Below are 13,685 nucleotides of genomic sequence, written 5' to 3' on the forward strand. Positions count from 1 at the left end.
ATTTCAGCAACTCCTTTTTTTTTCAGTGCTTCATGCTGTTTCGTTGTCTTCAAGTTTTCTGTATCTTTCCAAAGTTATCATCTACTAATGCATTAAAAATATGACAAGCAAAAATTATTGACAAGAGTTTCATGTCTTTCTGCGTATATATTCCAGGTTTAGAAGTATCAAAAGAAAAACAAACAAAAACTCCTAATTACTACATGGCTATAATGCACATTGTAAATTTAATTGTTTATTCACTTAGTATGTTTGAGTACTTACTATGTGGCAGGCATCAGGCATGATTTTATATATATATATATATATATATATATATATATATATAATGAGCAATACACAATTAAAGCATATGCCCAAATCTTTGGGCTATATTTTGATCCTTTGAAGCTGTTTCAATTAGAATGTCTTTCTTCACCAATTTGTCAAATTAATCTGGATATATGTAATAAATAAAATATCTTGATGTTTGATTTTAGTCCAAATTGTGTTTCAAAAATAGAGACCCTGTTGACAGGAAAGACCAAGAAAAGGTGGTTTGGGAAATTGCAAGGAGAGTTTCATGGGGAATTCTACCTCCTCCTACGTGAAGCAGCCACACTTGAAATCTTTGCTCCCAGTACCTAGCCCTGAGCCGCCTGTGACTAGAAAGTGTGTTTGTCTTTTCTTGGCACACTTTGGGATTTAAAGGTTCCTTCGAGCATTGTGGCCCATTCTAAGGGTGAAGCAGTGCCCTCCCATCTTTCCCCTCATGTAACAGCTACAGCCAGGGGACTCTATCAGGAAATTCAAGACCTGCTTCAAGTACAGGCTTTCCTCAGCTAAGACCTGGTATATTTAGCATCTGGGAATATTAGTGTTTTCTGTATTCTCTCACACACTCTTCACACGTCCTGATTTCAGAAGAAAAGTACGGGCTGTAGCCTACACCCTGCCACAAGACGTTAGTGTACAGTTTTCTTATTGGTGTTCAGAGTATGCACTTCCCCAATTGTACTTTTCCTTGGCAGAAATTTTTGATATATTTAGATTTACTTATGTATAACTCTCCCCATAGCATCTTGAATGCTATATATCAATTAACCAATGCATCTGGAGTAGCTCTTTATTAAAATCTAGATGCTCAGAGTAGTAAAATAAAAATGCGATTGAACATTGGTCTTGAAAACTAGATGTAAAAAGAAAAATGTCTTTTCATATGCTTATTTTCTACAACAAATCAAGCTGAATTTCTCGTCATCTTGTAGGAAGATTCTGAAAGTATGCAAGAGATCAAAGGATGATAAATGGAAATTAATTGTATAGGACATGTTACTTATTGAGTGTGTCTGTTGTTACTCTTTTCATATTTGTCTTTATTTTACTGAACATATGATGTACATATAAGTGCTTTATTATCACTGCCACTCTTGCTTTTCCTACCCCAGGGTTTTTTCTTTTTTTCCCATAAAGTCTTGAATCCCTCAGTAGTGTAATTTGTCAACGGTGGGGCACACGAAAAAAAGTGCATTTTAATTCACTTGAAAGTGTGCCCACCATGGCTGTGTGCTATTATGGACATGTCAGGGCTTATGGCAACGGGAAAGGTTCTTCTGTGCCTGTTTTCTCCACTTCTGAATGTTTATAAGATGTATACTGTTCTCTCATCCCTCCTCTTGTTTTTCTTTTCTTTTTCTCCATTAACGTTCTTCACAAATATTGAACAGCACAGTTGGCAGATGAATGAGGGTTGGTGATGAGTTGGCTGAGAAGGGGATGAAGCCATTATATTGTCTTTATTTCATAACACACCCTGTATCAGCCCATTATAGAGTCTGTCTGTAACTCCTTTTTTTTTTTTTTACGGTCCTTCATGACTTCACGTTTTAGTCTTTTCAGACTGCAATAACAGAATAGACACTCTATGGTATAAGAAATAAGCATCACGGTGTCCCAAGAAAAGTTCTCACTGGTATGAAATTCGGGCTTGTGTGCATTAATGTTATATTATCATTTAATCTCTATTGAATTGATGTTTTTCCCTACATATTTTATGTGTTAGGTATAATTCCCGTTTCACGTGACCTGTACATGCATAGCATGTTCTTTGTACTAGTTTTACTTTCTTTTGAATCTCAACTTTGTCAAGTCATAATCACCAGAATAATATTATTAAGCATCGTACATCACTTTGATGTCTTGTAATTGGTTCTCTGAATTTCTGCTTGAGTCTGGTAATACATTTCTATTACCTTTGCTGAGTTACTAACAAATTAGTCAGGACGTAGCATTTTTGCTTATTAAAATCACCGTGAGCGTCTCTTTGGAGCTTCATATGTGGGCTCTTCCTAGGTTGCCGAAGTGATCCAGAGTCACATGTGTTGAACCAAATGACCTCCAGACTCACTGCCACCGTTCTCTGTGACCTACCATGTTTCCCCGAAAACAAGACCTAACCAGAAGATAAGTCCTAGCATGATTTTTCAGGATGACATTCCCTGAACATAAGCCCTAATGTGTCTTTTGGAGCAAAACTTAATATAAGACCCAGTCTTATTTTCGGGGAAACACACTAGTTCCTTTTTATTTTTTAAACGTATATTCTCTTTAAAATCTGTGTTGGCTTTTTTTGGTAATTAGACGCCACTCTATTCTCTCCACAGAGTGAAATGAAGTAACTGGCTCTCAACCCAGCGACTTGTAAACCAGCTTGGTTGATTTCATATTTAATTCATTTTTACAGGGCGTTGAATTTTGCATAAATAATATTTGTGCTTCTGTTTACACAGAGCATCCCCATGGGGTGCTGTGCACTGTTATTACTGTATTATTGTGTTAAACTTATTGCTGCCAGTGTCACATTTAATTGTGAATTAGTAGAAATACTTTTCCTGACACTGATGAGCAGCCATGTTTCACGTGCTTACCCCACTGATCGTAACTTTATTCACACGAGAAGGCGGTTTTGAAAAGGATAAAGGGAAGAGGCACCAGGATTAAATAGTAACAAGAGAAAACAGAGTTTAGATAGACATAAGCTATAGCAATCTCTTTTCCAGTAGTTTATGAAATTTTTAACAGGCAAAAAGAAGGAAAGGGAAGCTTTTTTTTTTTTTAATGCAGTCTCTGTGTTTCACAAATGCAGGCCAAGCATCCTCTCTCTCTCTCTCTCTCTCTCTCTCTCTCTCTCTCTCTCTCTCTCTCTCTCTTTCTCTGTCTCTCTCTCTCTCCAAGCAAAGTAAGAAATAGTACCTTTTGAATAGGCGATTTCCTTTAATTACATCGGGGACATGATAATGGTAGGTTTTGCATGTTTAATGTAATGTTCTGGATGCCCCCTTTTCTTTCTTTCTTTCTTTCTTTTTCCCTTCACAGCCACCTCATCTTGATCAGAAATAAAGGGTTCAGGGCTTGTCAGCATCAGTTTATAGATAGCTGTTTAAAAATAATGAGATATTGGGTATTGTAAGGCTCAGGGCCGTCTTGCAAGACTCATTTGTTTCCATTCACCTTTTGTCAGAATTGAAGACAGAAGACATTCAATTAAAACTTGTCACCTGTTGCAGATGACCTAATTTGTACTTGTATAGGCCATAGATTAGGATGAAGCAACTTCACCCCAATGGAACAACCTTTCTCCTGCAAAGTATTTTGTCTGTGGTTATTTCAAATTTCTATCATTTTGATGTCGCCTCTAATCCAGATTATAAATTTAACATATATGCCTCTGAACCAGCCAAGAGTGGTGAATCACACCTTGAAAAAAAGGAGGGACTTCTTTGGGGTTGTGTCCTATGCACAGAAATGTGCAAATGTATTTTGGATGCAAGTTGAGTCTGAAACAGAGGGAAGCCTTTGTAATTTCCTATGCAAGCCTCACATGTTTAATAGTCCAGATAGCTATCAGGAGACCAAAACGAAAGACTTCCCCTTGCTAATTGTTAATTCATCTGTAGAGCAAGGAAGCTTTAATGTGAGTCATGGCTTTTATCTCTTTTAGTGACTGAGGACTTAGTATAAAAAAAAAAAGTTCACCTAATGGATATGCATTTTCTCTCTCAGTGTGATTTTTTTTTTTTTTCCCCCTGTTAGTTCAGCAGATCTCTTAGCATTTCCACATGCAATCTAGCAATTTGCAAAGTTCCTGAGTTGTCATGATATTCCAGCAGGAGTACATGTAACCAGGTGTCTGTGGAAAAGCCTGGGCCTTCGTTCTGCACTGTAAAATCACACTGCTTCTGTGGCCCGGACAAAACAGGCCTTGTTTACAGTGCAGTCATATTTTAAGGATAAACAAGGAGAAAGAAATTAATATCTCTGGGTTGTGGCCTCAGTGCAAAAGCAGAGTGACTGTGAATCTTTTTAGCACTTTTGGTTTGCGTTCAGTCTTACGGCTATATACTTTTCTAAGTGAGGTCACCAGATGGAGTGATAGATGCAAAATGACTCGCCTTTCAATTGCATAAAGAGATTCATTTCCCCCTACTTGTTCATCATTCCATTACCTTTTTGCATGCACCCCATATCATGACATGAATATTGTTTACCTCCATAACCAGGTTGTGTCTGCCTGTGCTTCTGCTTTTTGTACATATGCCAAATGTCCTTTCCCCAAAACAGGGTTCAATGGCAGAGAAGCAGTTCAAACACAGAGCTTAAGAATGTGGGTTCCGCAGCCATTTTCCCCAACACCCCTCCTGGCTCTGCCTCTCGCTATTTTTAGTTTTCTCCTTTGTAAATTGGGATATTAATAGTTCTCCACCTTAGTAGGATTGCTGTAAGGATTAAATGTGTTGATACATGTACAGCCCATTGCCTGGAATATAGTAAGATCTTGACAACCAAGGACTGCTAGTAACTGGCTCCTATTTTAGTTTATTCGAAGACACTTCATGTAGAGATTGATTCATTCAATTAACGATGAAGCCATTGCTTGGTAAGGAGATGTAGGCATGAGAAGGCAAAGACTGCTGAAACAGGAAGAAAGGAACTAAATCATGACACCACGTTTTAACACTACCACTGTCTACCGTGAGAAGGGGCAGTGCCAGATAGAGAAGCTATCTAGGGTTTGGCGTGTTTTATCGTCTCATTTGATCCTCAGAATTTAATATGCTTAGATTCCCCCTGGAGTATATGAGTGAATACACAAATAATTGTCACTCATCACCTTACCTAGAAGCCTATGAATATGCACAAGTCTTCTGGGTTAAATTGGTACATTGTCGAGACATTTCCCCCACGGAAAACCCCGTCCAAGACGGCCACTAAAATTCCCTCTGTGGTGTCTGCCACTGCTCATCTGCCTCTACTTCTTGTTCTGTAGTTCCTCCAAGGAATGTCTCCATCCTCTGTTCATAATGGTTCCTTCACAGAAATCTAGGGAGAATTCTAGAACACTGCTGGGTACTTGAAGGGGTGAGGTTTCCTCACAGAGTAAAGGGAGCTGAGTATCAGAAAGACGTTTTGTGGAGGAGAAAATCCCCTCTGTCTTCATCTTGTTGTTTCAGAAGTCTTGCTTTTCCAGTTTGCTCTCGGTACTCAATTACACGCCACGGTTGATAACAATTATTTAATATAACTCTTGATTTAGTAGTCATTCAATTCAGTGTCTTTTAAAAATTATTTTTACTTTCTATTTGCATCTTTCTTAAGTATTCCAGGGGTCTGTGTAATTCATGTTTTTAGCAGACCTTTGTTTGGGAACATTACAAAAGGCATGTATTTAATATAGGAGAGTAAGCTAGGGTATCTGAGTAATTCTCTAAAGGGAAGATCTTTTATTATCCTATGAAATGCCTCTGACTTTGTGCTCTTAAAAATGTGAAAAATACTTTTGACTTTGGACTGTATAATATGAAAATTTGCATTTGAGCATAAAATGTAGACTTAAAATTAGCTGACCTAAGAAGACCTTGTGCTGAACTGTTTTACTTCTTTTGGCGTTTATTTGCCTCACAGCATATTTTTTTTCCTCCTTGCCTTATTCTGGCTTTCTCAATTTTGTAAATTCTGACAATGTATAAGATTTGTAATTCCCTTGTGGCAGTGGAGGCACATGCAGTGTTTGAAAGAAGAAGCAATGTGAAACGTTCAACTTGGTAGGTAATGCCAACTATTAAAATCTTTTATTAAAAATAAAAAAAAGATGATGGCAGTCTCCACATGAATAAAAATCCAGCTGCCTTAATTAACTTCACATCCTGTCAAACACTGAACATTGTGGGTAGCTTATTTCCTGGGAGAAATTTTATTTTTAAACTTTTAAAAAACTGGCTTACAAGAGAATTTGAAACAGAAATCGTTTGTATTTAAGATTGTGAAGATGTAAACAGACAGGCTTTGTCACCTTCTTCGGAAATATTTAGATTATACTACTGTTTGTTTATATCAAATCTGGATTCCCCAGGCTCTAATCATAAATACTGCTGTTTTTCTTTGTTTCTTTCTGCTAAAATAGTTAGCTTTAACTGTATCAGGTTAATTGTGTAATTATCAATTCTCTACTCAACTTTGGATTGTGTACTTATAACTAAACTCAGGGAAAACGTCCTTTTTTTGGATAGAATTTGGATTAGTTTCTATGTCTTTTCTAAAATAATCACATACCTAAATGATATTATTCCCGCTAGGGAGGAGCAGTAAGTATAATGGATACCAAATATTTCCATAAATCACTTAGACAGCAAATAGTTTCATTATTTGGCTTGTATTTTTTGAATTATCTTACCATTCCATCATACCTCAAATCTGTTTACTACAACTGAGGCAGGCTAACCTATCAAACAGTATGGAGATAGATATTCAATAAATGATTATGATGCAAAATACATTTCAATAGAATAATAGAGCAATATTGGAACAAAATTATAGTGACAACTTCCTGATTTTCCTTGGCATTTTAAGGTCTGTCAAATATTTTAATAATGCGTTTGTATACTATCCAAGTATATTAATATAATATTAGATCCTGACAGCAAAACATTCGGGAGGATAGTGTCTTTATATTTGGAAAAGCAAGTAAGTTAAACTTGTCAAAGTTTGCAGAGCTAGTTAACAAAAGAATGGGTCAAAAAAAAAAAAAGCACACCAAAAAAACAACAACAAACAAACCTTCAACCATCTAACTTGCAGACCATGCTTTATTTTAAACATATTTTTTGTTACTATTTAAAAATAATTTATTATGTTATGACATATAGCTTCTTTGTGATTCATATGCAGTGTAATTTTCAGTGCATACTTAGACACTACCTAATTTCTTTATTTTTTGGTATTTGTTTGTCTAAACCTACTTCATTGCTCTTCAAGGGTCCTCCTGATTTCATTTAAACTCTGCTCCGATGTTTCAGTATGAGATGTCAGGCTTTACCTAGACCAAGTATATGCTTGTGTGTTTCACTAAAAGATAACCAACTCTTAAAGTAGTATTATTAAGATAATGTGAAAAATTGTGTTTTTCTTTATTTTGTGGATTAATCTTTAACCTTTGAGTACATATATTCACCTCCAGGATTCACATACATGTATATCAACATTTCCAAACTGTTTCATATAACTGAGATAACCCACAGCTCACATGATATTAATAAATATTCCAAACACAGGATCTTTGGTTAACTTGGTTTGCAAAACCTTATATAGGCTATACCTCCCTCCGAGAGTTTTATAGAGGTCATTTGCATATTAAAAGCTCTGAGAAACCCTTCAGTAAAATAATATTGATGCTGCTGTTAAACCAAATCTATGTTCTAAATAGTTTGAGAAATGCTAAAATACGTGCAATGAATTACTTGGTTGAATTTATTAATGGATAGTGTTACAGTGTTTTATTAAGTAAGATACAACCCAACACTGCAAAAAGAAGCTCTCACCTCACTTTTTCTCCCTCGCTTTTTATTTGATACAGATTTGCATGGTCGTGTTCTAAACTTTACAATTACAGACTGGAAACCAGGTTATTAAAAAGCTCTTCCCCACTGGTCCCCCATATAAATGAACGTTTCTTGATTTTTAATCCCTTTCTTTTCCTTCGGCTCTTTCCTTAATCTTTTAAATCCACTGCCAGCAAAAACTCCCTGAATCTTGACCCAGTCTATCACTCTTTGGAATAAAGTTTTATTAAAGCCAGTCCACGCGTGCCTTCTTCCTAGCTTCATCCTTCAGTGCTGCTTTACTAATGTACCCCTGCTTTAACATCCTGGCCTTCTGAGTTCTTTCAGGAAGCCCCTCTTTCTCTCCTGTGTTCAGTCTAAACTTGCTCGCAGTATTCTCTCATTTGAAAGAGCATACGATTGTGTGCCAGAATGTAAATAACATTCTCCTTCTGGGACATGAAAATATGGAACAATCCTTGCATCTCATCTGGTGTAGTGTAATTCCGGCTTTCCACGGCATGTAGGTGCTTTCAGTGCAATTCGATTCCAGAGGTCCTTGTTGACTCCTTTAGTAGACTGCACAGGGTTGGGTAGCTGGTCTACTGGTCTACCGGAGCCTACACAGTGAGCTTCTAGGGGTCATCGATAAAGAGGATACAAATTGCCATTGTCTTTGAGAAACAGTGTCTCTGTATTAATTCACATGAAAACATGCCTTTTCTTTGATGTGATGTGACTTTGATGGCCTTACATAAAATATATTTTGGGTGTATTGTCCCCTGCCCGATGTGGTTTCCAACCACTGCCAATCTTGGTTTAGCCACCACTTTTTTTATATTCCTCTAATACCCCTGACTCATTTTGCCTTCTCTCTGTCTCCCTAGCACCCATGGGTAATACTCTCTATGTATTTAATTGGTCTCAAAGATAAGTATCTCAACAGTAAACTGTCTTTGCCTACAGGGGTGCGTCTGGACAGAGTACGTGGCGGTCGGCAGAAGTACAAACGCAGAATAGACGCGGAGAACAGCCCATACCTGAACCCTCAGCTGGTTCAGCCAGCCAAAAAGCCATGTGAGTACAGCAGACATGTCTGGCTGCCCAGCTCTGTGTGCATCCAGTTTTGGAATGCCCATCGCTACTGACTCCGAGAAAGCTTGTTTTTGAGGGGCCGTGACTCCATTTCCTAGGATTACCTTTGAGGAGCAGTAGCAATTCAGCTAATGATCTTTTTTTCCCCTATTTTTTTTCCTCTTACCTGTTTTTTTCCCCTAGTCATTTTGTGGAAGCATAAGCATATTAAGGGGTAGCTCATACAGTGCGAATTTTACATTTACTGGTTATCTTTATTTTCAGAGGTACATAAAATGGATCATACTGTGATCATTAGTTCATTGGAGCTGTTCGTTTCAGATTTCACAAGAAAGTGATTTTTGTAGTTTTCACTAACTAAATGACTTTGACTGCTCAACCTCCCAATGAAAATACATTAGGAGCTTCATTAATTTGGAGCTATAGGAGGTTAACACACTTGCTTGCAATAGATTAAAACAAGAATGGGCCCTACTAATAACAAGCATAGGTTGATGGTTCCATCTCAGGTGCCCTTATGGGCAGTATGAATTGTTTTTAAAGAGCCCATGGTTTTATAATGCCAGGTTGCAATTTGAAGGATGACGAGCCCGTTGCTAAAATGCAAGCCCCATTCTCTTTGTCATTAACTAAAAAGAGCTGGAATATAGATTGAGGCAATCACTGTATCCCATTTTCTGAAAACTCAGTTCATGGCTGTCGTGCAACAGAGCTAGCTAGCATTTTAGGATGTTTATGCAAAGAGTTCATGTTAGGCCCTGGGAAGTGCCGTCGTGGAAACAGTTCTCACATTTAGCTGTCTTAGATTCAGAAGACACCAGCAGTACTCACTGGAGGATGCTGCACCTATAGCAGTTCTAGAAAAGATGCAGGTAATTTTTGCTCTACATTCAAGAGTAGGGAAAACGTGTCCGCTTCTAATTCAGATTCTCCAGGAGGGGTCGCTGCTGTGCATCGTACATGTGGGCATATGGGGACGAGTTAAATAAATAAAACAGACCCTGAACTGTAAACGAAAGGACACTTTTGCTATGTCAAAGGAAGAACAACCAGTTTTACATAAAATTAAAGCTTGAGTGAACATATGGCATAGTTTCCTTTTGCCTTTCCAAAAAACATTATGTTGATTATACCTTCAATTGTCCAATCTGGCATCTTTTCCTCAGCCTGCATAAGCTGTTTGGCATTCTGCAAATACAATCTAGGACGGCATTAAGCAGATTTTGCACATTATAATAAAAAAAAACTTTTTGATAATACAATAAAATGCAATAAACACTAATGCTTAATTTTGCTAGAGGTTTCGTTTTCCTGGATTCAGTAATACACAGACCGCCCGTTTCTCATTCATTTTACACAAACATTGACTATCCCCATTGATAATTTCCTCTACTGAGAGAAAAATGAGCATCAGCCCATTTCTAAGTCCACTTTGGTAGAGGAACATCTATGGTTTTCTGTGCAAACCTGAGAAATTGGGAAGTGACTTGTCAAGTATCTTTAAGGAGATTACAGCAATTTCAGAGAGCTTCATTTGTCTGAGATAAAGAAGACCCCTAATAAATCATTACTCATTATCTCAAGGCCTCTGTGTTAATTTTCCTGAGTCCATCCAATTAGTGTGTTTTTGTAACAAACATTTATAAAACTTAATTTTCAGATCCTGTCAGATAAGTGTCAGGAGACTGCACAGGCTTTGCAGAGAAAGTGGCTGGGGGAGATTTCTGGACCCTGACTGATTGTATACCACAAAAGCCCAAGAATGAAAATTGAGTTTTATTGATTCTAATTAGGGAAACATTAAATAAGATTTACCTAGAAACCGTGCTGCTGGCTATTCCATGTTCTGAATGATAGGAATTTCTAAGCTTTAACCCAGTTTCTCTGAGCCCAAGTCAAGTATCCATTGACTTGGGTAAAACAGGTAGCTTTTTTCCTGTACTAAAAAGAAGCAAACTCAGGATTTCCTTTGGTTACATTTTGGTGCCTTTTCTTTTTGCATTTTCTTCTAATCTTGAGAATCTAGTAGTTGCTGACAGGTTTTGTGGCATTGTCAGAGCAATGATAGTTGAACCTTTTCCATGCGTAACTGAAAATACAGGGTGTTGTTTCTATAGCATATACAAGAAACAAATGTCATTCTTTGCAGAGCCTGCAAATTAAAAAAAAAAAAAGAATCCCTATTTAATGTTGTTTTTTTTCCCCCTACAAAATGGTATTTGGGAATATTTCCTCCCAAATTTGCATTTTCAATGTGATCATAATTGAATATCACTGCTTCTGAATGGCTATCTGTTGATTATTTGCAATAAATATAATTCCTATGGCAGCCATACAAATAACATTTTGAAATATGTCAGGAAAATTGCTAATTATAGCTTGGATAAGTCTCCTTGTTATTGTGTTAAAAGAGAATAAAAGAATACTATGTTTTCAATTCCAAGGTCAGGGAGTCTTTCATTTTGGTTTAAAAAGTTAAAAACTCATAGTGAAAGGAAAATTATCTAGTAAACACAGAAGCAACTTTGGCTGTGCTCACAAAACTCCCATTTCATGCCCTAGCTTTCTAGAGTAACGGTGCATAGAACACTGAAATATTTGGGTTTATTCCTACCCATTTCTATGTCCTCACTTAGCAGAAAATATAAAATCTAAAGCTACTCACAGAAATTGAGACTTGGGCCAACAAGACAAATCATTCTGTTAGCAAGGCTTTACAACCCCTTCCATAAACTCTCTCATGCCCCTGAGCAATAAAACACATTCGATGTGATGCTTTCCATTTGTCTCTAGTGTTTATTTTATGAAGGATTTTAAAAACATCTATCACAAATTTTAGACAGATAAATCTGAACCAGAGAATGAACTAAAGACAACAGATGAAAATAGAGGAATAAAGAAGTAGACACTCCAAAGAGAAAATGCTGTAACATTTAAGTAGGGGTATTTTTCTGAAAACTGCTATTGGCTATATTTGGAAGATCGGTTGGTTGGGTGTGTGGGGGTGGGGAGAAAGGAAAGAAATTCCTATTTAATGCATCCCACAGAGATGGAGTTATATAGTCAGTAATTCACCCAGGCAGAAGGCCCTGACCTTTGCTCTTCTTTAAAGGAATTAAGATAATTAATGACTTTCATGCCCATTATGACAACGGGCATTAGTAGCTCTTTGCCTCCCACATTATATTCTAGAGTTCAGTGGTTTACTGTGGATTTTTATTTGAAAGCTGTTGTAGGGTATTTAAGCGGCTTCCCCAAATCCCACTTAAGAATCAAAGCGCGAACCCAGAGAACATCTAACTTCTCTTATCTGTTTGCTGGAAAGAATTCCATTCTCGGGCAGGTGCTTCCTTCCAGCAAAGGCAGGCAGAGCAGGGAAGAAAGGAACGTATTCCGTTCCGACCGCAGCAGCTCGTCTTGCTCCCAGTTTGCCTGTGCGCTGTGTCCCATGCATACATTGCACCCTCACTAGACTAGGTCGGGTCTGTTGTCAGCGATGTGAATTGTTTTTCCAAACACAACATACTTTACGGTTTGTAAAAGAAGGATGATGCTACTAGTGATCTTGTAGTGCTCTCGTCTGATCCTGCAGATAACAAGATTGTTTCACATTTGTTGGTGGCTGAACCGGAGAAGATCTATGCCATGCCCGACCCGACTATTCCCGACAGTGACATCAAAGCCCTCACGACACTGTGTGACTTGGCCGACCGGGAGCTGGTGGTTATCATTGGATGGGCGAAGCATATTCCAGGTACATGTTCTGAAAAAAAAAAAAAAAAAGAAAGAAAGAAAAGAAAAGGTTGCAATTAATTCCCTAGGTTGTATATGTACAGGTAGGCAAATTCAACACTTTCTGATTAGGCTTTCTTTTAGCCTTTACATGTGTTTTAATCATAATTTAGAGCTGGGCTGACCCTCATAGAATCATAAACCTTTTCGTGTCTGTACCACCTTGAACCCTTGTTAATTGTGTTTTCATATATGAAGGTATTCTGGGCAACATAAGATAAAGAGAATATAACTCTTCAAACCATTTCTTTATCTCCTTTAAAATGCTGACCCTTCTCCTAAGGAAATACTTCTACTCTTTTTCTTTTCGCGTTCAAACATGTTTTTGTCAGCAGCAGTCTAATGGGCCTTTTTTCCTTTTAAGAATCACTCATTTCATTGTTCATGCTGGCCATTTAAACGGAATTGTATTCACAGTCACAGGCTTTGCTTTGGTTTACAATGAGATATTTACCAAGAATTTATACAGACGTGATGAAAAGAACTGTTCAATTGACATCAGAAGTTTTCTCATATGGTAACTTAAAAGTAATATTTTAAAATGTCCTGTTACTGTTCTTTCTTGACCCATCCTGTAACATCAAGCATATGCCTGATCACTCAAGTTTTGTGATCAAGTTTTGAGAGCTTGAGTAGTCTACTTGAATTATGATTTTTTTTTTGTTTGTCTGAATTTTAATCTCCAAATAGTTTATGAACAAGTTTTTGAACGATGAGCAATGTTTTTCTGGTACAGTTAACTTCTTTCTGTCTCCTTAAACTAGTTTGTCTTTATGCTTTGAATGCTACAGTAATTTCTTTAATCAAATTGATGGAAGTCCCTTTCCCAGCCCACACGGAAACCAATTTATTGGTCATGATACGCCAGCTATGTTGCTAACAGTCGTAACGAACTGTCAGGCGATATCGCAGTGAGGCTAATTTGAAGTCATTAGGTGTGCAGCG

At 37.4% G+C, this 13,685-nt stretch overlaps 1 protein-coding gene across 9 annotated transcripts in view; it reads left to right on the forward strand.

Annotated features, from left to right (window-relative positions):
* ESRRG (estrogen related receptor gamma) overlaps positions 1–13,685 on the forward strand; it is a 547,928-nt gene that overhangs the window by 476,956 nt on the left and 57,287 nt on the right. For all 9 annotated transcript variants that reach the window (XM_019743279.2, XM_074317033.1, XM_019743599.2 and 6 more), the window contains 2 exons: positions 8,820–8,930; positions 12,541–12,702. In XM_019743279.2, coding sequence (XP_019598838.1) covers positions 8,820–8,930; positions 12,541–12,702 — 273 coding nt within the window. The remainder of the gene's footprint in view (positions 1–8,819; positions 8,931–12,540; positions 12,703–13,685) is intronic.

Source organism: Rhinolophus sinicus, linkage group LG12 (assembly GCF_036562045.2).
Source record: "Rhinolophus sinicus isolate RSC01 linkage group LG12, ASM3656204v1, whole genome shotgun sequence".
NCBI classification, from domain to species: Eukaryota; Metazoa; Chordata; class Mammalia; order Chiroptera; family Rhinolophidae; genus Rhinolophus; species Rhinolophus sinicus.